Below are 24,516 nucleotides of genomic sequence, written 5' to 3' on the forward strand. Positions count from 1 at the left end.
AAGTTCCACGAAAAAGCATTAGTGTCACATTAAAAAAGTACCAATATTCCTGGGGGGGGAGCAACGTGAAGCTTACAGACCATCCCGACTGTGCTAGACTCTACTCTAGTATATTCTGTTTTACCAGCTAAATTTAATTTCTAATAGTTGGGCCGGCCAGATAGGTGGAAGATTCGCCGAAAGTGCTAATCACATCTTGAAACTTTAGAGCTTAAATACATTAGTATTACATGCTATTTGAGGCCTTGAATATGTACGTGTTGAATTAATTCATCCGTCTGAACTTTAAATAGAGGATTGTCGACGTTGCTCCCCCACGAGATCTTCTAAAAATAGCAGCAAGTTATCGCTAGCTAAAATCTACTTATTGTATTACTATGAAAGGAATAATCACTGATAGGTTTTAACAAAAGACGAATTAGAATCATACGTCGCTTCACGTTACTTTGGTCAACCCCACTGTCAACCGTTTTGTGCCTGTGATAATAAGAATCGAGATACCCAATATTTTAAACATCGACAAATAGTAGAATTTTAATAAAAATTTTAAACTTAACAATTGATTCTAAATCGTTGTTCAACATATCAACTTAAAAAACATGCATTAGGAGAATCGCTAAATAATAAATACTAAAATCGTACACTAAAATTAATATTATATGGTATCGCTCAAAATGTATGCAAACTTAGCGACATCATCAACAATAATGTAAATTACTCCTGGTACTAAATCACCTCAAATACAGAAATTCTAAAATAATACTTAATCGAGTAACATGTATTTGAAAATCTCAACCTTCGGTTTTCAATGCGTTCAGAAAATGTCAGTTGGCCTTTTAAAATTAAAACGACAAGGGGCGTGAAGAGTTACAATTTGAACCAAAGCAAAATAACTTAAACTGGAAATACTGGATACTTGAGGCTGACCAGCTATTGACAAAATAGTAGTCTTTTAGTCCGAGTGTTAGAAACAGCGCAGAGCCCCGGTAAAAAACAAAGCTAAAAATGTAGAAAACATACGCGACTTCAGCCGTTACTTTAGGTTCAAACCCGCACTTTCAACCGTTGTGCACTGTGATAAATAAGAATCGAGATACCCTAATATTTTAAAACATCCGACAAAAATAGGTAGAATATATTTAATAAAAATTTTAAAACTACAAAACAATTGATTCTAAACGTTTTCAAACATAGTTCCAACTTTAAAAACATGCATTAGAGAGAAATACCAGTACTAAATAATAAATACTAAATTCGTTACACTAAAATTAATATTATTATTGGTATCGCTCAAAATGTATGCGAAACTTAAGCGACATCAGTCAACACAAATAATGTAAATTTACTCCTGGTACTAAATCCACCGTCAAAACAAATTCTTAAAAATAATACTTAATTCGATAACATTGTTTTGAAAATACCTCAACTCCTTTCCGGTTTTCAATGCGTCGAAAATGTCAGTATTGGACCTTTTTAAAAATTAAAAGCGGAAAGGAGGTGCGTAGGAAGGAAAGTATACATATGTTAACCATAAATTCAACAATAACTTAAACTGGAACATTACTTGATATACTTATTCATAAACTTTATATCCATATATTCAAACAATGAGAGCAGTAAACGCGACAAAATTCTACGAAAGTTTTTTTCTAAATATATCGTTTCACCTGTTAACAACATAATCAGCCAAAAACACAGAGATCTACAGAAGTCACGTCAACTTCCGTGTATGTAAGTTTCATGAAACAATCAATTGTGTGCAGATTGTGAATAACAGGCAAGCATTAACAACTTGTGTACAGTTATATTAGGTTAATGTGTGAAAGGAGAGTCGAAGTAGTGAGGTACAAGGGATGAGGTAGGGTGTAGTTCTAGTTGGTCTTTTCCTGTTGTAGCACAGTAACCATCATGAATAGGTTGGAGCGTACGGTCTTGGTGTGCTTTGAGTAGAGTTCCAATGTCTGAATCAGCTTTCGAACTGTGATGAGAAGAAAATTAGCTCCAGTCACATATTCTGTTGTTTAAAACATGGGAAATATCCAAAAATATAAGATTGAATACGGGAAATGGTGCTGCGTTTTTGTAAGTTATTTGTCAACACATACAACTAAAAACGTCAGAATAACTTTAGGACGTGACTTACTTGTCTCTTCATTGCATAGTCCGTGGACTGGGTGAATCTGTCTTCTTAAATCTAGCATCTCCCTGCATATCTCATCCAACATCGCAACGAACTTTTTAATCGTGGTCCTCATTATTATTCCACTCTGTGAGACTTTCTCAACGTTGTCAACAAAAGCAACAATCTGGGGGAGATATTGTCAGTTTGCAGTGAAAATACGGCAAAAGGAAAGTAAACGACGTCACTATCAAGGGATATCTCAGAGCAGAATCAGTGTAGCAGTAGAAAAAGCGGAAAGTAACTTTGAGATATTTCATGGCATATATTCATTATTCATGACGTCAGCAAATTTTGATTAGAGATTGTTCATCGGGACAGGGGTTTTCTATTTTAGTACGATAGGTGACCGGACCGGAAGTTAAGGGCATCTTAGCCTTCTCGACGTAAATCACAATAGAACCGGATGGGTATATAATATATATGTGCAGAAATTAAGATAAAAAGTATTACGTAACAGGCGAAAGATACCCTACGCCGCCAGGGAACTAGACAGAAAAATGAACTAGTGTCTGTTCTCACACAACTGGCACTTACCATGGCGTGCGTAGACTCTGTATTCTGAATCAGCAGATCCAGCTTAAATGGGGACTTGTGTTTGGGCTGGACTGGTACAGGCTTCACAAAATCTTTGAACAGTGCGGAAACCTCGAATTCGTACTGAAAATTATATCGGTTAGCAAATGTCAGGAGGCAGGAGTGTTGACATCACAATGATAAGACTAATGGAGTGTTAAATATAAATTTTAAACCAACTCCTCAAATGAGTATGACTGCATCACAAATGATAGCAGAGCTGAGACCAATACATTTGTTACATGCTTGGATGGATAAGCTGATTGAAGCACAACTAATAGAACATGATTAGTATATGAGGCAACACCTGCTATTGATTGGAAACTATAGTATAGTTAATTAACACTTACTCCACTAACGGATAAAGAGAAAATAGAACAGATGCAGTAGCACGTGTGCGCGCAGGGTGCCGCGCGCAAATAATGTAAGCAGTACTGTACTCACAATACAATGCGATGAACAAAAAAGCGCAATTTTTCCAACAAAGAGAACAATAGCAAAATCACGGAGCTTGTAACGCGATTGCTGTAGAACACACAACATGATATCTCATGTCAGAGCTATTCTAAGACTTCATGAAGTCTATAAAATAACGTAATCGTAACTAACGGGATAGCTTCGGAGTAATAGCAGTCTTATCATGGCATGTTCGGGCAACATATAAACTAGCAGTTCTTACCTTTTTCTGTTCTCTGCTGAGTTGGAGGAGTTGACTCCAGCAGGTTTCAATTGTGGTGAGCAATATTTTACTGTCGGGAGAGATCTGAAAGAAAACACAAGATTAAACCCATATCCCTGACAGTTACCTTCTTCAGCTAGTCTTTATCTAATAATTAGTATAATGCTTCTTTAAACAAAACAAGATGAGATAATTTTGGCAGTGAAGCAGTACTTAATCTATTTAGCCAGAATCTCATAATTAGATCCGCCCTCATGAAATTGCGTGGTACTGATATAACTGCCCCTTTGGGAAGGCTCATGCTATCACTGCCTATTATGATTCAAGTCTAGGAGGCCAGGACAGCCAGTATTTATGTAAAAGCAGACATGATTTATGGAGATGCTAGAGTTTTTAATCGTTATGGAAAATACAAATCATGATGGAAAAACTGAGATTACATTGGTAGCCAACAGACTTGTCAGTGATAAGTATATCTGGTTAAAATGTAACCTGTGGTTGTTGAGTGGGTAAGGGACACTCCATCTGATTGTTGAAAGAGAGAGGCAGTTTCTTGTGATGGTTAAGGGAGATGACATTGGGTGCCGCACTCGGGTACAACTTGTTGGGGGAAGAGGGAAAACACCTGAAATTTGAGAACAGTGTCAGTATCATTAATTAATTAAGGTACTTTTCATAACTGGAGGGAGCTAAAATCTTGGCTCGGGCGATTGATTTTGCGACAAGTGAGGAGCTGTGAATGTGTCATGTCTCTTCTTTCAGGAGGTTTATTGTAAGAGTTGAGAGGTGACAAACAACAAATGTTTGTTTTGACACGTGACGCAAATTTTCGTACATGCAAGTCGCTGTCACGTGTCAGAACAAAATAAGTATATCGTACGTATATAGTACGGCACTTCAAGTATAATTAAAAGGTCCATTAAAAATTGCAGCACCTAGATGTCCCACGGGTGCAGTTAAATGACTGCAAGGAATTGCTCCAATGATCACGCCGCTTCTAACACCTAACTACGGTGCACAAGCAAAGCTACGGCTTGTAGGGCGAGGTGTTAGAATGAGCATGTGGACCGTTCCTGCATGACACATCATTTGACCAAAAGAGCGCACAACTCCTTTACACATAAATCCGTATGATATCAAGGTAGTCTCTCTCTCGCCCTTTGAGGATAAAGTAACGCGGGAGAAGACGCACTTTGATACAGGGTTTAACTACTATCACCGAGATAATGTGTAAAGTTCTGGACCACACCTTTTAGTCTGAGTAGCGTATCACCGCGATTGTTTTTCAAGCAACCTAATTTACTTTGACCCGTAAATATATTGATGATCTCTTGGTGATCGGTTGAAAGTTCAAATTACAGCTATGATCTGGTAATAGGAAAACCTTGGGAGGTTTTGGAAGTAAGGTCTGGTAATGTAATTTAAATGCAATGGCTACCTAATGATTGCGGTGCACGAGGATTTGATTAAATTTGTCGAGTACAGGTATATATAAAATATATAATGGTGTGTCCGAATCAGGATTCATTATCTTATACACGTGATCCGAGACATAACATGACTGTTACATTATAGTGTAGTATTGACCTGATTGACAGATTGAAATAACACCTTGCGTTACATAAATCAACCAATCAGAGCTCAGTATCGCGACCATGTCAGCCAATAGGAGGCCAGGAACAATATCACGTGATTTATCAGTCAAGGTGGGTGGTCACTCCTATCAGCTCTATCCGTGCATTTCAGTCACGTTCCAATGATCACTCGTAAAATCATGTGCTCGACACATTTAAACGTGACACTAATGACCAAATACTGAACTAAAAGGGTAAAAACTGTGCCACCCTCGTAAACCCAATTAAGAAAAAAAAACTTGAAGATCTTCGGACCGGGCTTCACTTCAAGGCGACTTAACAGTTAACATGTAATTTATACCACCGCAAAATATACCGTGTCTTCCCGTGAGCATGGCTTTGTGTTAATCGATATCTAAAATTCGATTAATCCCAAAATGTAACAGAATGTTCGTTTGAGAAGATTTCTCAACCTTTTACATATATAGGCATTATCTAATGACATTGAACGTTTCAAATTTTAAAGGTCTAGACTTAGATTTCAATGAGAGATGTAAGACAGAGGTAATAGGTTACCTGTTATCGTTGACATTCATAAAGCTCTGTTCTGCGAACTTTCTCCTCAGCAGACTCTGCTGAAGGACCTCCGCTGGGAGTCCTCTGTTCTGCTGCATCATTCCATTCATTCCACTAGAGACACGGTTCCCTCCGAAATTAGGGCTGTTCCCGAACCCGTTGAAGCCATTACCACCGTGATTTCCCATACCTCCCATGTTTCCCATTCCTCCCATGTTGTTCATGCCACCCATGTTGTTCATGCCACCCATGTTGGTGGAGTGGTTGGTAATAGAACCGTGGTTTCCCATCGGACTATTGTTGGTCATGGCTCCCATGTTACCCATGGGACCAGTGTGGTTGTTGTTGTTGTTGAACTGTTGGTTGAAGTTGGAGGGAGAGAAGTGAGACTGAGGGGGGTTGGGAGCGGTGTTGTTATTGTGAGTAGGGACCGGGTTAACAGTGTTTTTCTGATGGAGGCTAGTAGGCCAACCTCCATTAGTTGGCTGGGCCGGCAGCTGAGAAGCGGGCAGCTGGGAACCAGGAGCTAACTGCTTTCCTCCCCACTGCATGAACGCAGAATCTGAAAATAAAGTTGATTATTAGGTTGAAATGTTACGTAACCCGCCGGAACAAACACAGTTCCAGACAAATTATAATTCTACAGCCGATTTTAAACTACATAGGAGTAATAATAAGGGGTGGGGTAAGAGGCCTGGTCTGAAGCTTACAAAACGCCCGAGGCTCCTACTTGACAATATAATGCTAATGTGCATGAAGAGATTCCCGTTCACCAGCTTCGTGAATATTAATATCTTTTAACTACAGTTGAGCGTGTCTAGAATGGATATGTCTGCTGGAGTCGAGGTATCTCTTAGACATCAGACTTTTCTAGGGTTGAGTACTGAGTTCGAGTAGGGGTTATTTTTACACTTGGATATTTTTACACTTTGGAGTTGAAATTAGATTTTAGGGTTAGAGTAATGGCGGGATTTGAGTGTGAGCGTCGAGATAAAATTTCAGGAGTTAGTGATAACTTAAAACCACTATTTACTTGAGATGATTAGAGGACCCTTTATCATAACCAAGTTCAAATGATTGTAATCTCTGATTTACTTCCATGAGGTCAGGGTGAAGTTTATTGACAATAGCCCGGAATAGAATTTAGACAAGTTTGAATTAGAATTACAGTTGGTAACATAATAACGCCACTAAATTCCAGCTACAGTCTCAAGTTTTAAAAAAGATATTCGAAATTTGGGAGTGAGTAGAACATTTAAAATGGTCCGTGTGGAGAAGTGTTGGTTGAAAAAAGAAACGATGTTACACAGCTAGAACGTACCTGTTGTCTCATCAGAAAAGGCAGAAAGAGGCGAGGAGAGGGTCTCTGAGTAAGAGCACTGGTACTCGTTGGACCACACTATTCCTGAATCACTAGACCTGAAATAGCCATCTGTTATTTTTGGTAATTATCAAGAAGTTTATTATTATAACTTAATTAGTAATAATGTTGTTTGTTATTAACATATTATGCAGAAGTTGATGACTAAATGACTTGTTAATCTTGTATATTACTGGCATATTACATCTCTCAATCTGGAAAGAAGTGTAAATTTTAAAACGTCACATTTTTCATGGAGGGTTTGACCGTTGGGAGCGGTATAAAAAAAAAAAAATTTTTCATGGAGGAGACGGAGGAGGTGTTACATGTAGTAAACCAGATGAGTGAGCGCCCTCAATAAATCGACAGTAACCGGAAAATAATTAGGCAAATTCCTGATTTTCACCACCGGACACCGAGACTCTTTGACACACAGCCAATAACAACCGACCACCTTTGTGGAAATGATCTAAGAGACAGAAGAAGCGACCGTACACTTATATCCAAATTATCAATCATTCTACACCTCTAATAAATGTGTGAACTCTAACTTTCACACGGAATTTAAGTAGATGGTCCTCTTGAGACCAGTGTTTGCCTGGCAGAGATTAAGACTTTGGTGGGGGGTTGCAAGGTTAAAGAATTAGAAAGATTCAACCCTCAAGTTACTTCAACTGTAGCCAGATAGCTTGGCGCTCTTTTAAGGTATAATGATGGCGAGACTATAGGGTACATTGAAAATTAGACCGGTTGTATATTAATTAAAGCCGATGCAGCAGGACGCCCCACGAAGACTTACTAGAGATTCCTGGCCCCTAATATTATATAATTTATCATCTAATTTCCTGCACAGATTAACCTGTACAAGACCCAGCCGACTAGGTTTGCTGGTACTTATACTACTACCGAGACCATTTGTCTTGTCACATTTCACGGGGAGGCTGAAGTTTGACAGGGGTAGTACTAGCAATGGGGAGAGTGTATTAATTAAGCAGTTATCCCCCGCCAACGAAAGGAATGTACAAGGCCAAGGTACACATCATACACAATATTCGCTCTTACTCTCGGGCACCACCCGGCCGCGCTTCTCAGACGTCTCCACTTTATTTCAAATCTAATATATCTGGGAGAGTAGTACTACGAGGAAATGGCAGGATTCAATTTGTTTTGTGTCGGCCCTCGAATGGAGTGTAGTTGTGGTGCAGTGTTGGTGACCACGTGACCCGGCCGACGAGAAGCCGGCCCTTTGTTGTGGGTCAGATTATTGCAATACCGGCCGTCAGAGCACCAGGGTCCCAGCAGGGCTTCCTCTTCTCACTCTAAATCTATTATACAGGTAGCCCCTCGACAACAGACTTCTAGATCGTAGCTAAGATAGAAAATCTTACACGTTTTAGCTTGGCTAATGGCCAACGACTTTTAACGCTTAAAATATAACTTCCCTAAGTTAACTTATTGCCCCGAACTTGTAGGGTTAGAGAAAGATTCGATTGGAAAGGGTTGTGTGAAAATGTGTTTCAGATTGAACAATGTCAGAGGTAGAACGTCAGCAGGTATTAATAGTCATTCTAGGTTCTCAATCGAGTAAATAACACTATTCTAGTACCTGGCGACGGTACACCCAGTCGAAAGTCAACTCTACGATGTGCGAAAACGGTTGATGCTGCATTGAAAAATGTTACAATTGTCAAATTTAAATGATTTGCAAGAGAGCTTTATTCATCACAGCTGTTGTGTGCCCAGTGTAACATGTGATAACGGAGACAATTGTTAGATTATAGCCAACTCACATGTCATGGACGGGTTAAAACCAATCTTATGTTATATTGTGCAACCGCCGCTCAAAGAAAGTAACATGTCCACATTCGCGACTGACAACTAAAACACGACCGACCTAATCTTTGGTCATCCTCCTGCCATGCAGGTCGCATGTTAGACTCCATTCATAATATGCTCTTTGACATTTTATAATAAGTCAGCCATCTGACCTATACCCACCAGCCTACCACTTCAGTCAATTGGAAGCTTACTCAGACGGAGGGAGATTAAGTGGTTACGAACACAAAACGGTGTCTTTAATGGGAAGGAGGTTTCCCACATCTAGGTAATGAGAGAGAAGCCATTAAAGGAGCCGTGTTCCCACACACCTTTGAAAGGGGGCTGCGGAGGGTGAGAGTTGGGAAAGTTTAATTGAGCGGGGTATTTCCAGGCAGCACCTGCACATTTCGTACCGCGGTGAGAGTGACAACACATTACTATCTATCAATTAATTGGTGGTCTCCGGTCTGTGGGATAGACTTCAAATGAACACCACCCTCTCATTATTACATCATTGTTATAATTCCTGTACTGTACCTGTGACTAGTACTATGTAGTCAGATACGATATATTTAAACATAGAATTGCAGGCATTCTCCTTTTAAAACGTCGTACTACCGTACCAAGTGTCAAGATGTAGTTTTTGTATAGTTGTATATTGATAGGTTGGACCTTTTTCGGAATGTAATTGTAGCTAGTGAAGCAAGACGGGCCTCAACAACAACACGGTACTGACCATCAATTTAATTAGAGCACAAATACAGAGAGTACACAAATAACAAGTCTGACATTTGCCGGTAGGGGACCAGTGAAGTAATCACGTACACAGGTCCTGAGGTCCCATACTACTTAATTCAAACATCAGACGTTAATTCACAGGGACACACACCGGGAATTATCCTACTTGTCCGGCCGATGAGTTTGTCCCAGTCTAACGTACCCATTCTATTTTTAACGTCCCGAATATGCTTCACTTGTGTAAGGAGGGGTTGTAAGGTACTGTAGGGTGGGCCCAGGAGAATGTAAAAGCCATTAGCCAGCAAATAGAGGTTCACCTTCATTTATTGATGAATATTGAAGACATGCAATGCAATTTCATGACGTTGAAATTAATAAAAACCGGCAGAATTCTGCGAGGAAAGATGTCATACTTATTAAAAGCATATCGGTAATTCGACCCAAAGATCTGTCCACTGCTGCACCAAGTGATCCTAAGAAAAATCAAACGATTTAAGTTTGGTAGTCCAGATGTTCATGGCTATCATAATATATATAACGACTTTTCAAAGCTCAATCTAATTTAGCGGTACGTTGTCATGTTCATTATCGTAATCTTACTCAAATTCAATGTCCGAAATGTTAATTTCCCAAACACTTCGTGGACAGAAGGTTGACAAGGTTATATTGCATTTCGTGGGCGGAATATTGCGATATTTCTCCAGAAGGTTGTCGAAGACATGTAGTCATTGGATAGACATTATAAAGGGAGCAAGAGTCTGTATCCACTGAGTGGATTCCACTCGTAGGTATTGTTATTGTAATACCAGAATGCAGTTTGGTAATATGCAGATAATATTTGATGTTTTTAAAGCAGTCTGAAGAGGGGTGGAATGACATGATGGGGTCGATATTGCATGCACTACTGGATAGGGGGTTAAGATTGCATGTACCACTTCTATCGCCTGATTATACCGAATAAGGAAAGTCATAAACTATAAAGTGTGTTGTTCATTTTGCGGCAGATTCCTCTCAACCGCTCAGCCTGTAGAAGTACTTTATAGAGTAGGCTCTAATTCTGCTTAAAGACAGTAAAACTATCTGGTGTTAAGTTCCCGAACCAGCGAATTTAAAGTTCGCGGTTGAGATATGAGAAAGGAGTGGCTAGGAGATATCAAAATTTAATCTTCAGCAACCCGGCTTAGAGTTTAACTCTCGCACATTCTTGGAAACTACTCATTACCTAGACTGCCTGGCCCCCGTGAGTACAATCTCGTCTGGAGATACAATTAATAAGCTAAATGTTTACATCAGTACCATAATAGCACCCCAAGTTCCAAGTACTACTTGGTGTTACTTACATGGTGTTAGGTAAAGGGGACTTAATCCTCTCCTCCTCAAACAGCTGTGAGAGAATGTTGTGAGCAATGTGTTCGCTGTTCGTACTGTTTTCTCCCCACATCTTGTAGCTGCTGCTGTTCCCAAAATAATCCAACTGAAAATAAACTGAGTTATCTTCTGTTTGATGTTGACGATAATTTGAATAGTTTCAAATAGCAAATGTAAGTGTACATTAAGCCAATAATTGTGAACAGATGGTTTCAGTAGACACCTTTCTCGGTGTCTGAGGACAGGGTTGGAGGCCCAACAATTAAGGTCATGTCGACACGTGAAGGGAGTGGTGGAGTATTGAGTGTATATACTCACTAGTAGACATCAGAACTCACATGTCGAAAATGCGTTAATTTTAGCCGCCCTGTATTTTTCTTTCATCCCAGACAAAGGTTATCGAAATTTGAGACAATTGATTGATTTCCCACTAGCAGGAACCTTCCTGTGTTCTTACTCAGATCTGGTTTCAACAAAAGGATTGAAGAAAGGGGGCTCACTGATCAGCTGCACAATGCACATGATCCAAAATATAAGTTTTCAATTTCGTTAGACTTTATGGAAATATCGAGCTGCTGCATAGCCCGAACGGCGAACCCTCTCCTTCCAAAAAATTACTCTCTCAACATTTTACAGCAGCATTATATTATGTGTATGGGACCCCCTGATCTAGTACGTTCTATTTTACAGATCCAACGCAAAATATTTAGTTCTACTCAAAAGTGTGAAACCCAATGTTTAGCAATAACGGTGAACTTCTAATATAATTAATCGGTTTAACTTTTTCAAGGTATGATCTCCTTACTTTTCACATGATTTACCACATGATTTTCGTCACGAAGGTGTCTAATGATCCTTTATTTTAGTGAAGGAAGAACTTTCGAAGCACCTGATATTCGTAAATATCCAGTGTAGGTGTTAAGCAGGGGTATTTTGAAATTTGAAACCAACCTCTTGACCGTGTTCCATGTCATAATAAATTCAGTAAATTCCCGTAAACCACATCCAACATATATCGGAGTAATACCAAAATAGCGTGTAATCAGCTCCCTTCGTGTATTAGTTAGTCAAAACTGCACCTAAGGGCCTGGCAAAATATTTCCGTTTCTATTGCGTCATCTTTTTGTGCAAAGCAGAAGGCTAAGTCTTAATTCGATTGAAAGAACACTCCCCTGTTCGCTGCTCTACTTCTTACACTATATAGCAAGGAGGGGCTGGAACTTCTGGTGAAGTCTGAAACGGTGACAATCAGCAAACATGAAGAAGCATCAGCTTCCGACCGGCGACCATTGTCTTGTTTGTTTGTTTGTTTGGAGAGAGTTTCCGTAAACAGTAAACAGAGAGTAAGATTGGTTTAGAAAACATACACTCGCGAGTGTGTTGTTGTGAGCCACGGACCAGCTCCTAATTACAAATCCATCACTGGAGCACGTGACCCGGCCGGTGTAGATTGTGCAACTGAATGGATAATAAAATTATGATTGCTTATATTTGGCGAATATACACAGTGCTCTCCGGTTTGCATAATGAGAGGATGGCACGGCTGAACAATGATTCTACAATTTGCTGTCAGAACCAGTGTATACGTACTTGCCTTGACCAAGACAAAAGATATTTATGAATACCTGCACGTCGTAACCTTTGCCAGGGAATGTATCAGACACGGACAAAAAGTGTAAAATATTTTAAACTTGAATAACCCGAAGGCGACCAATGGTCTGCTCTACAGTCTGTTGAGTATGCTATAAAATTCTTCGGCTCGATTTCTCAGGGCGTTCACGGATCGGAAGCCCGAGCTCTATCTTGCCGCCTTGTCTAGCAGATATGGGGCTCGTAATATAGTTAGAATTTAGAGCCTGGTTGTGGGTTTATTGCTTCGCTGCCGGACATACAGAGGGCAGCCCTCAGGCTGTTCTCCTCGCGGGGTTAATTTAATTTAGTGAAACTACACTCGATTGAGAGCCACTAACTATCCCTGACTCTCATCATTTGGCAGTCTGGGGGCTCCTTTTAAAGTGTCACCATCTACAATACAGTTCTAAAGAATTCGATGCATCGTACCTATTGTAAGGTAACATTAAAAGATCTAGAAGAATCTAATTTAGTTGATCTTGATCATATGCAGATTATCATGGTAGCACACACACGTCGGTTATATAGAGATTACGCGGCACAGGAATATACAGACTCAAACAGCCATACAAGAGTGGGTTGTGGAAGATAAGGGCCGTAAATATTGAACTTCATGAACAAGATTATGTTATTTAACACATATAGCAGATGATTTGAGAGAGTACATTTAACCGAGCGTCACCTGCCCTGCTGAGCATGTACACATTACACAACCAACTACAACATATATATATATATATATATATATATATAGTACAATATACACACGTGGTGGTTTTATACAGCACTTATCAGCTGTCTTGAAGTAGTTATCATTTCACATTTGCCTCGGGGTGTTGACTGCCTTTCATCAACTTGGTAACATGTTTTCTGTCAGACATTTAGGACGCATGATAAGTCTCAGGGCTCCTATCAGTGGTTGCATGTGTCAAGTCCAGCCCTCTCTTTGATAATTATGATTCTAAGATCAGTGTATATGTGTGTGTGATGGAAAACAAGGTCGGTTAGGCGAGCACTAAAGATCTCTGTTAAGGGTACGGTAATTTAGTCTTGCCACTGTTTAACATTGTCTCGCCCCACTAAAACACACATAATCGATGACTAATACTGCAAACTAACCCGCTACTACTGTTCCCCAATCACCAGCGAGCTCCGCCAGTCAACGATCAAAACGTGCCTCGTTGACCACTTAGAGGGAGGAGAGTCAGGTCATGTGACCGAGTGAGTGCAAGGGGAGGGTGTGCAGTAATGAGCCTGATAATCTCACCGGCTGGACATGTGCTGATTTCTTTGTAATGAAGTAAATGGTGGATATAATTTGTCCTTCACTTGTTAACCAGGCAAGGGCCAGCTTTGGTAATTAACGATAAAGATATGATATGGCATTATCAACCTGAAATGTAAGAGCGATGCACGGACTCTTTAACTGCCAAGACAGAGTTTTCTCAAGTCTCACTCTTTAATTTGGTGTTACTATTTCCAATTAAGAATTTCTCAGGATGTTTATCTCTGTTTCAATCAACAGTTAACTTAGTCTTATCTCATGCAAAGAAAACTGACGTGCTTTCCCACGCTATTTAGAATAGAGCCTCAATTGAGCTCAAGCCTCACTTTTTTCACGCGACACAAATCTTAGCATTTAAACGACAATGAGGTAAGTGGGCCTTACTAGAGGAACAGAATACACTTTCATTGTGTATCGTATGGATCCATCCTCTCTTCTTTTCTTCAATTTCAAGCCACATTTATTGTCTAAGAAGGACGACGGATATTAATACGAGACTCGCACATAAACACAGAGGCCTCAGGTTAATAAGAAACTTTGTCAAGCAATATGTCACACCGTTTATACCATATATGGCAATAAGTTTTCATGAGCTCCCATCTTGAGCAGGCTCTTTAAGTGTATTAACTGTATGGTTGAGTCTCGGTAAATTTATTGGGTACATCTGATTGTATTGCACCGATTTTGAAATACGAATAGCTGCGATCACTTAGGTTCTTAGAAAAGTGTTCTATTTTAAGGTCTAGGTAAAAGTTAATGCTTTGATATGTGACTTTAATTGTAATAAACTTTTGGAGCGAGAGGGGTGATCAGTGGAAATTTGATAAAATGTTGCAGATTATTGTACGATATGTAATTAAACTATCAATAATAAGATTGATGTAAGCAGTGATGAGTTGTAGGATTACTAGTTAATTTAGTTTGTTAATGTTAATGTCATTACCTCCGATCGTTCTGGTTCACTAATGAGTTTTTCAGGTTCGAAACTCAATCATGACTTGGTTAGGTGTGACCTATCGGATGCGAGACCTAAAAAGTGCAATCATCTGACTTGGTCTTTTAGTAATAGTGCTGTACGAGATATAAGTGAGTGTATCTGTCAATAAGTATGATATAACTGTAAAATATCTCCGACATAATAATGTATCGCAGCCAAGTTAGATTAGCTTAGAGACTTTCAAGGTCCAATAGTGGGAGGGCTGAATTTAAAGCTAAGCTAGGAGCCCCGTGACTACTGAACACCTCTCTCTTGCTGATTCATGTAACATGCAATCTACAGATTGTCTCGTACTAAGTAAAATATGAAGGTTTGATGTGAAGAGCCCGACTAATAAGCCGACTGTTAAAACGTTCGTCGTAGGACCTTATTATTAAAGATATCATATTATACACAGTGAGCACATCCAGATTGAGGGCTCCAGCAAGCTGACGAATATCGTCAAATGTGGGACACGAGAATCCACGTTTAGAGGGTTGGTAGTCAGTAATAGAAATCTAATTTTTTCATTGGGGGTTAAGAGTGGATATATTTCCCATATTTAGCCAACGTTTGTAATTTTTTTGGGAATGATAATTCTAAGCAGGATAAAAAGAATATCTACATATTCATTATTCATATTGATCTACATCTTCGTATTGATACTGTGCAAAAGTACAACTTATTACAAGGAAATTACGTTTACGTATGCATGTTTTGGACCTATGATGCAAACTTACACTGAAATATAATGACGATAGATAGATGATGATGATGATAGCGGGGGATGCCAAAATATCAAAACTTCCTGTACTTGATGTTACAATTTGTGAATTTGAGAATTATTATATTGCTGGCATTTTAATGAGACGGTCAACCAAAACTTCCTTACAGTCTATAAACTCTATGGCAGGAATGATAATTGACACTTCATTAAATAACTCAATCTAACTTGGAAAATATACCTTATCTGTGGTGGTTATAATTTGATTTGTGGGCCAGGTTGATTTCTTGTCCCATTATTATTACACACGCACACGACCTATCCAAACTCGCACATCATTAATAACCAACACGTTCCGAAAACTAAATAAATTCTACATCCTAGGAGTAGTGTTTTATAATGCTTGTTTTAACATGCCAAATATAATGAGGACTTTACGTTTCGTTACACACGCGACTCACAAAATATAAACAGACGGCTTGGTGAGGACTTAGAAAGGCATCAACATTTACAACAGATGAAAATGAATGTTGAGGCTGACAGTTTCCGAGGAAAGACTCTCGACATTTATACTTCGTCATAATCCAAAAATAACGCAAAAGTGATCGCAAAATTGTTGGCTACAGTCCAGTTCATGGCCTATAGGTTCTCGAAGTTTTCATCATACCTCCACAAGATACTTTGTAGTAAGTAGTGACCCTAATTTATTATATATTATACATACATTACCCATCATGAACAATAATATCAGGTGTCCAGATTATATAATATTTACATCAGAATAAAGATCTTAGTTAAAAGAGATGGTTAAAAAGTGATGATTGCGTACCTTATCTCCATCAAAGCTTTCATCAGAGGCTTGTGGACTTGAGCAGTATCCTGAACTCGTCGTGGAACCTGTCTTTACAAACATCTTCATCTGAAAAAGTCACAGTTAAAAAAACTTTTGACGAAACAATAATCACGAAGAATTTTTGGAAGATTTTAACGCAATCAAAGGAGATCTAGAGGGACAGTTTGGCTTTAAAGTGTTCTTTTACTGATAGATTAAATGAAATTTAAGTAAACTCACATCATCTCCAAATGTCTCGGGTGAGAGACTCGGTTGACTAGCCGTAAGCAACATAACTATAATCGAAACAAAGGATAAATGCGATCGAGAGATTTGGCTTAGTAAGTGAGCATCCAAACCATATGCTTTTATCCAATGCGAATCTTCGCGCAATTTTTATCCTGGACAAATTATTGCGTGAGGTTTCTTTGTGGCTTGCGCGCCACGTCGAAAGAAAAAATCATTGACCAAAATTCCAAATTCATTATTTTGACTTTTGATTCAGCTCGCTCATATCATATATAATGTGTATATATGCTATAACTTTAAGTTTACATAAACAGTAGTCATTAATAAATAAGTAGGAAAATGGTGTGATAAAATTGGCAAATTTGTTATTATTTACTTAACCGTTTGCATTTCCCTTTTTATTATTTGTTAGTTCCTTATTGTGTTATTAGTTAATCGTATGAGCGAGGTAAACATTTTGTTACCGAACAAAACAACTAGTTGAAAAATGTCCACCACAAACAAAATAATTTGAGCGAACATAAAACATTTTGTTTTGTTGAAACTTGTAGGTTTACAACCTTAAACCTACAGGACGCGCGCCGAGTTAAGTTGTATTGGACTCGTCGACGGAACAAATATTCTACGAGTATATGGAGTATCACCCGTTATATTAAGTTGAATTTTTTATCGCGTTTAAGTTGAATTTTGTATCGCGTTTAAACGCGATAAAAAATTTTAAAAGCCTTACTCATGCTTGCAATTGCATGAGGCGCGCTTTATGTTATTAATTAAATAAATGTTGATTGACGATGTCAACCCTTCCAGATCGTTGCTTTGCTAATTAACAAATAACAAAGCAACGATTTCATTTTCAATGCGAAGTAAGAACAAAAAATAATAGTTTGTGCAACGCGTCGAAGCGTCAAACATCAAAGTCCTCCAATAATTAATGCTTAAAAACGTCGTTATTAAACATGAAACAACAAATTGAAAATGTCGGTACGGTATTCTTTTTATTGTTTATTGAATAAATTTTAAATAAACTATAAATTAGCAACAGTTAACAATTTAGAATTTTAAAGGTTCCCGTCCACATTAAAAAATTGCATTAGAAATCAGACAGCAAACAAATAATATTATACAAGAATTGCAATGTTCATTGTTATTTAATATTCAATATTGATGAATTTATTGTTGAATTTATTCGATGCTAAAACCATTCATTCAACAATCTTTAATTGAAGCGATGGCATTAAATTTCGAAAAGTGATAGAACTAATATACAAAATTAAACTATTATACTTACTATACGACATATATTATTGTAAGATCAACGATATCGACCATCATTACAAATACATGTAATGGTAAGGGGATATTTTTCAAATTCGTGATTTGAGATCAACCGCGCGGCTCAATAACCACACATATCAGAAGCTGGTGAAGAATCGAGCGCTCGTGGGCACGAGTTTCCTCGTTTTGCGCACATTCACATTAGAATTTCTTACGTTACAATTGTTTAGTCGCAGCTATGAAGGTCAGTGTTTTACATTTAATTTTTTGGCTTCACTAATTTTCACTTATGATCCAGTTGAACTGCTCAATTCATTAGACGTTAACTGCGAATTATTATTAAAATCTACCCTATTTAATCATTCATGCCCCTCCCGTTTACCACGGATGAGACTGACATCTATTTCAATGAGAAACTAATCACATGTTATCCATCTATCACTAGCCATCTTTCATCTTACTGTCCATTCTCACTATTTCAGTACATCCATTCTTAACTATCGCCATCATTTCGACTGAATTGCTTTATTTCAGTTGAACATTGCCTACCCAGCCACTGGCTGCCAGAAGCTCCTGAAGATAGATGACGAAAAGATCTTGTGAGTTATTTAATCTGATCCTTAAATAATAGTTACAGGGGGGGGGGGGGGGGGCCAACCATATTAAAGTATATTAAAGTATATCCCCGGGTCAAAATCGGGAAAAATCCTACATTTTAATATACTTTAATATGGTTGGCCCCCCCCCCCCCCCCCCAGTTACATTTGTGCAATTAATAGCTAGGCTGGTGATTACACTTAAACTTCATTATAGAATCTAAGTCTATTCTTGGCTCTGATTTGGGAAATATCTTACTTCCAACTAACTGGTAGACCAATCGCAATGTTTCCGACGTTACTTGATAACTAACAAATATTGTGATAAATCTTTCGGGCAGTCGAAGCAGATCCAAAAATGATATAAAGTCTCGTCTATGCTCATCAAAATTCGGTAATCCCTCTCTGCGACGCAAAGGATTGCTTTCCACAGCGGATGTTTCTTGTGAAGAGGACCTTATCAAGCAACCATTTTAACTATTACAACCACAACCTCTAATGATATATTTTCACAATCGTTCCTCTGATAATATACTCTTGAGCCACAGTTATCGATATTAAACTATGAGCACACGTATAGTCTACTTCAACCACTCTTGTTTAAGAAGTGAAATACATTAGAGGTTTAAGCATGAGCCCAAGGTTAAATTAAACAATATCATGAGCGTACTGCATAGTATTCAACCTTTCGCCACTAATAGGTTATTCTTATCGAGTAAGCTTGCGATCTTATGTCTCTGTAATTGTGGGCGAATGTCATATACAAGTAAAGGTTTCTATTATTCCTATGAATATTAAACACAAATTATCTCACCATAAGGAAATCTACATCTAATATGCCCGGCGAATAGTTACTGTACTCGCCATAATTTATTAAATTCTTGGGTGTCTCAGGCATGATGCTAGCAATATGGCTTGTATCTGTTCAGTACACCCAACATAACATTACTCTTTACGCGAGGTTCTGAAATTATTTCATTACTTCTGAACAATTGTAATACAATTTTCTATTTAACACACTGTCGTTAGACTAGATATCTTAAAAAATTATTGAGACTCATAAATAATGGCACCTTAGTAAGGCCACTACTTAAGAAGTTCCTCCCCTGTGCTGTAGAAATACATCGTAACTTCACTGTTTTCCATGAAAGTTAGTGCATGCAATTCAGAGCTTGTTTATAAATCGAAACCATCTAAAAATTGCCGTATCAGTAGTCATTAGCATGGAAAAGACTGACAGGTCCATAACAGAAGGGCACAGTCACGACATATTCTGTTGTCCAACTGGAACAAGTGTTCCTGGATAGTGTCAATCCTGACTTCCCGCTAGTGTTCCAAACCTAGTGAAGACTTCAGTAACCCTGAAGTAAATGGAGACGTGGACAGATAAGCACTGCAACACGTTTCTGATAGAACTATCTTACACCCCTGATAAAGTGTAATGTTACAGGTCTGTGTTCTACGACAAGAGGATCGGACAGGAAGTACCAGCTGATAGGCTCGGAGACGAATGGAAGGTTGGTTTTATCTTTACATTTTTCCTTTGAAACAATCATCAACGATTATAGTTTCATACACTAGAATTGACGCTTCTATACAGTGGTGTATTTTGTCTAAAACTAAGCTCTGTCATTGCCTTATTGAAGGTGTATTTGGTTAACTCGGCTCACCAATTCACTGAAACTATAAGGCCCCTGAGTCTTGATCCTTACCGTCTTCACTTCAATAGTCATAAAATTTTAAAAGGAAATTTACTAATTGTATAAAGTGATTTTAACATGACCAAGGCATTGTGGAAGTTAAGTATTAAGTAAAACACAAGTAGATAATGATTGTAACACATGCATGGCAAAACTAAATAAGCAATGGGTGTCTCAGGCATGATGCTAGCAATATAGCTTGTATCTGTTCAGTACACCCAACATAACATTACAATTTACGCGAGGTTCTGAAATTATTTCATTACTTCTGAACAATTGTAATACAATCTAATTCTACGGTAGTCCCGATCTAGTCGATTATTGAGGGCTTGTATGCTGGTGGTTGCTATTACTTTTAGGCCCTCTTCTGTATCGCTGTGATTTTATAAACGGGCATATTCACAAGTCATGGTAGTAACTGAATGTGTGGTCTTAGATCAGTTTGATTAGTCACAATTTCCTGGAGTCCTATAGTTTCATGTTGGATGACAATGAACCATGGCAGTTTAGTAGAAACTGAATAAAACTTGCTAATTCTTAGAGGACCTAGACTAATCACAATTAATTGTTCTACAATAAGTACCACTGTACTTGCTTCGATTCATTCTCCCTACCTACAAGTATTGGGCACCCAACTTAGGTACTGGGCTCAAGTGTTAAACTTCCCACCAAGAATCGGCGGTGGTTTGCTCAGTTGGATAAAACTAATACCACAAAAACATTTATCAAAAGCTTTGCTAACATAGGTTAGCTCAGGGACTAGGGTGCATACCATCAGAGGCAATACTTAATTACGGTATAGAATCAAAAATTCCTTCTGATATCGTGACTATGGGTCTTTCTATTCGGTGCTACTAAGTTACACTTCCATTATGATTTGAAATTGATATAATATTCCATACATATGTGATGATAAAGCTCTAGGATATCCTTTCTTAAATTTAACCCTGATTGATCGAACTCTTTTACCCGGCCGTTCCTAGCTGGCCCTAAGAAGCACCGATTCTCCCGCTGAAAACGTCAACCGCGATAATGTCTCCTTTGAGAAAGTATAAACGCAGTTAGCACTCACAAGACAAATTTAACGCGCGCGCGCGTTCGAGCCATCCACCAGCTGATCGAAATTGATCAATGGGCGGATGTTCTGCTTATAACTTATGGTTACTTTACCGCTCCTTTGAAATAGACATTATCTAATCAGTATTAATTTTCAGGGATATATCCTGAAGATATCCGGAGGTAATGATCTGCAAGGATTCTGCATGATGCAGGGTGTGCTGACCAACACTCGTGTCAGGCTTTTATTCAAGGATGGTATGCCTAACTACAGACTCCGACGATCCGGTGTCCGCAAGAGGAAGTCCGTCAGAGGATGCATCGTAGACTCTCAGCTCAGGTAAGATTGAGACAACAATTTCACTCTCTAATCTACGTTGCTTCTCATTCAGTACAGTTAGTTACCTTCCATGATATAAATATGGATATTTTTGAGAGGTGGGAATCATCATTGTATTTTATTTCAGTGTTTTGGACCTCGTTATCATGAGGAAGGGAGATGGAGAAATCCCCGGACTTACCGATGTCACCGCACCCCGTCGTCTTGGACCCAAGAGAGTTGGAAAGATCAGGAAATTGTTCAACCTGAGCAAGGAGGATGACGTTCGACAGTATGTTGTTCACAGACCACTCCCAGAGAAGGACGGAAAGAAAGCCAGATCCAAGGCACCCAAGATCCAGCGACTTGTCACTCCCGCCAGAATTCAGGTAATCAAATTGTCAATATTTCTGTTGCTGTTGTGGAATATTCGATGTAATAAGCAGTGAAATTTGCACCTAAAGAATTGAGCAGAGGTTTAAAAGTAGTGAACCTGATGGAACGGTTGATAAATGGCAAAAATTGTTTTCCCATCAACTTTTTGTCGAAATGCTCACACTAAACCTATTTCAGCGCAAGAGGAAGGTACTGGCCCTCAAGAAACAGAGGACAGAGAAGAACAAGGTCCAGGCTGCCGAATTCGCCAAACTGATCGCCCAGAGACTGAGGGAGAAACGACAGGCTCTCCTCTCCCGTCGCCGATCAAGCAACAGAACCTCTACTTCATCTGCTTAATTTTATTGAATTTTGTATTTTAATTATTCGAAATGATCGTTTCATTTGTTGAATTCTAATTTTACCTGGGCGGAGGGCTGTTGCCCATTTCAATCGATGGTAATATTATGTTGAACAAGGCACAATCAAATCACAGGCTGAAAATATTCACAATGCTCATGGGGTCTACTTCCTCCTGATTCTGATACTGACAAAGTAAGATTAAGTGGCATGCTACCTGTCCTGTCGAAATGTGGTCTGAACCGAATTATCATTTTTCTATGAAGCCATCCCTCTGCTGTGTGCTTATCTGTATTCAATTTACAAAGAGGAGAATATTCTGAAACATTCTGACGAGACCGGTGGCATTCTTAAGACTAAGAGTGTGACACATGGTCGTCAATGGACCATTGTTATTATATAAACGGTGGATTGTTGTAGTATCGGACCAACCTGCCCCTCGACCTAGGAGTCAGAGTATAGGGTTTTCAAATAGTCCGTCAGAGCCATCTAGAGAACTTACGAGCGTGCAAAATCACTAACTTCGAGATTCTTCTAGTTGTAACTATAAAAAAGAGTAAGTCGAATCTATGTATTTTTGAACGCTGATTCTAAATCTGCCCGTGTCTTGGTAGTTAATCCAAGTCATGTGATATATTTCGGGCGGGCGAAATGATGTCTAAGGTGGGTAACAGCCTTGTATCACCCCCTCCCCCTGCCCGGGTGAGTCTGAACTTTCAAAACCACCTTCAAATAAAACCAATACACCTCAAATTCATAGTAAATAAAATGTGTAGTTACTTAAAATAGACGATAATACATTAATAGTGTCGAACAAGTTTAGCACAGTTACATTTAAGTACTCGTTCAAAATACAGGGATCTAAACTTACAACTTAGTGTCAAAGAGTTGAAATAAATGGGACTTTTTCGCTAATTCTGCCAAAATTTTGTCCGGATTTTCAAAAACCGAGCGTGCTAAATCACTCTACAGTCGATCTTCGAGATTGTTCTAAAAGGGCCCCCGACAGTTGAAACCAACTTCAATCGATGTATTTTCGGACGCTGATTCCGAATCACCCCCTATGACATAGGGTTAAAATGCTCCCCTGACGAGATATTGGCGAAAAACTGTCTCGATCACGTGATATGACCGTATAAGGAAGTTAGTCCAATTTCTCGTTAGGGTTCGGGTTTCAGCATATGCTTTTATTAAGGATTGGGTTAGGGTTAGGGTTGGGATCAGATAAGAGGGTTAGGGTTTCGAATAGTCGTTCAGGACCAGCTAGAGAACGAGTAGAAAAAGTCACGTGACAGTCAAGTGTAGAGTGATTAATCATCATCCTTCAAAAACCACTCCTTTCCGAAATTTAGTAGGAGCTGTTACGGGGATTTTCTGCTCGATACACCAGAGTCATCAGACATGTTTTAAAAGACGTATTTTTGACCCCTGAATCGATTGGTGATAGTGGGAAGTGTTGAAAATGGGGTTAACCCGGTTTTATTTTGAAAAAAACCGATTTTTGGCCCCAAAAATGGCCATTTTTTGAGGTTTTTTAGAAATTTCGACAGGTTAATTCAATGGAAAAGCTTAGATATTTTGGTTTCTTGTACATTTTTATTTGCCGCACTAGCTAATACCAATATAATAAGCACACACAAGAGTTAACCCGGTCAAAATTTAAAAAACCTCCAAAAAAACTGTTTTTTTGCGCGCTAAATTTTTTCGGCTCTTTATGCACCCACAATGAAATATTTTTGCCCACAAAGTGTTTTAATACTGTTCAATAATACTATTTGATAGTTTTTTAGCGTCAAAACAAGTTTTGAAAGCGGAAGAAAAAATTATATTTTTCGTGGTGCTGAGCACTTTGAAAATTTTTGAATAAAATCGAGCGCTACCGTAAAATTTTAGTAACCCTTCCCTGAAACTCATTTAAGTTTTTGTACCGTTAGTGTTTTGTCCTTTTCTGAAGTTCATGCCTTCTCTGGCTTAATTTCATTTAATATTGTTTAATACAGTACAGTAAAGTGTTTTATAATAGTAGAGTGCCATTTCACATTTCTAATACTTCAATGTTATATTGTTGAGATACCTTTACTTGGCTGATATCCTTTTGTTAATACAATTTCACAAATTTAGTATTGCATTGCTTATATCACTATTTTGATTTATAATTTGTCGATTGTGGGTATGAATAAACTTTTGGTTCACAATCAACAATATAATGTCTACTGTGTGGTACCCTTACAAGATTAATTATAGATCTTTTGACAGGAATGCCTGACTT

General features: G+C 38.5%; 2 protein-coding genes across 2 annotated transcripts; one reads left to right on the plus strand and one right to left on the minus strand.

Annotated features, from left to right (window-relative positions):
• Positions 1-914: 914 nt before the first annotated feature.
• Positions 915-16,646, minus strand: LOC134815652 (FK506-binding protein 5-like). Its single transcript, XM_063824206.1, has 10 exons — positions 16,558-16,646; positions 16,315-16,404; positions 10,841-10,974; positions 6,906-7,003; positions 5,585-6,146; positions 3,927-4,059; positions 3,435-3,518; positions 2,717-2,839; positions 2,144-2,306; positions 915-1,978 (listed from the first exon to the last, which is right to left on the minus strand). Exons 1-10 carry the CDS (start codon positions 16,609-16,611, stop codon positions 1,872-1,874), a joined length of 1,548 nt encoding a protein of 515 aa, XP_063680276.1. The 5' UTR covers positions 16,612-16,646; the 3' UTR covers positions 915-1,871.
• A 1,351-nt stretch (positions 16,647-17,997) lies between these two features.
• LOC134815231 (small ribosomal subunit protein eS6-like) lies at positions 17,998-22,280 on the plus strand. The gene is made up of 6 exons (XM_063823746.1): positions 17,998-18,085; positions 18,376-18,440; positions 19,888-19,954; positions 21,352-21,533; positions 21,661-21,901; positions 22,086-22,280. Exons 1-6 carry the CDS (start codon positions 18,080-18,082, stop codon positions 22,245-22,247), a joined length of 723 nt encoding a protein of 240 aa, XP_063679816.1. The 5' UTR covers positions 17,998-18,079; the 3' UTR covers positions 22,248-22,280.
• Positions 22,281-24,516: the final 2,236 nt, after the last annotated feature.

Source organism: Bolinopsis microptera, chromosome 5 (genome assembly GCF_026151205.1).
Source record: "Bolinopsis microptera isolate Bmic1 chromosome 5, MBARI_Bmic_1.0, whole genome shotgun sequence".
NCBI classification, from domain to species: Eukaryota; Metazoa; Ctenophora; class Tentaculata; order Lobata; family Bolinopsidae; genus Bolinopsis; species Bolinopsis microptera.

Excerpts from the sequence above, each read along its gene's own strand:
- LOC134815652 (XM_063824206.1), bottom strand. The coding sequence starts at position 16,611 with ATGTTGCTTACGGCTAGTCAACCGAGTCTCTCACCCGAGACATTTGGA. Across the intron at positions 16,405-16,557 it reads CCGAGACATTTGGAGATGAT|ATGAAGATGTTTGTAAAGAC; the intron begins GTGAGTTTACTT and ends TGACTTTTTCAG. Across the intron at positions 6,147-6,905 it reads CTTTTCTGATGAGACAACAG|ATTCTGCGTTCATGCAGTGG; the intron begins GTACGTTCTAGC and ends CTTTATTTTCAG.
- LOC134815231 (XM_063823746.1), top strand. Across the intron at positions 18,441-19,887 it reads ATAGATGACGAAAAGATCTT|GTCTGTGTTCTACGACAAGA; the intron begins GTGAGTTATTTA and ends GTAATGTTACAG. Across the intron at positions 21,902-22,085 it reads TCACTCCCGCCAGAATTCAG|CGCAAGAGGAAGGTACTGGC; the intron begins GTAATCAAATTG and ends AACCTATTTCAG.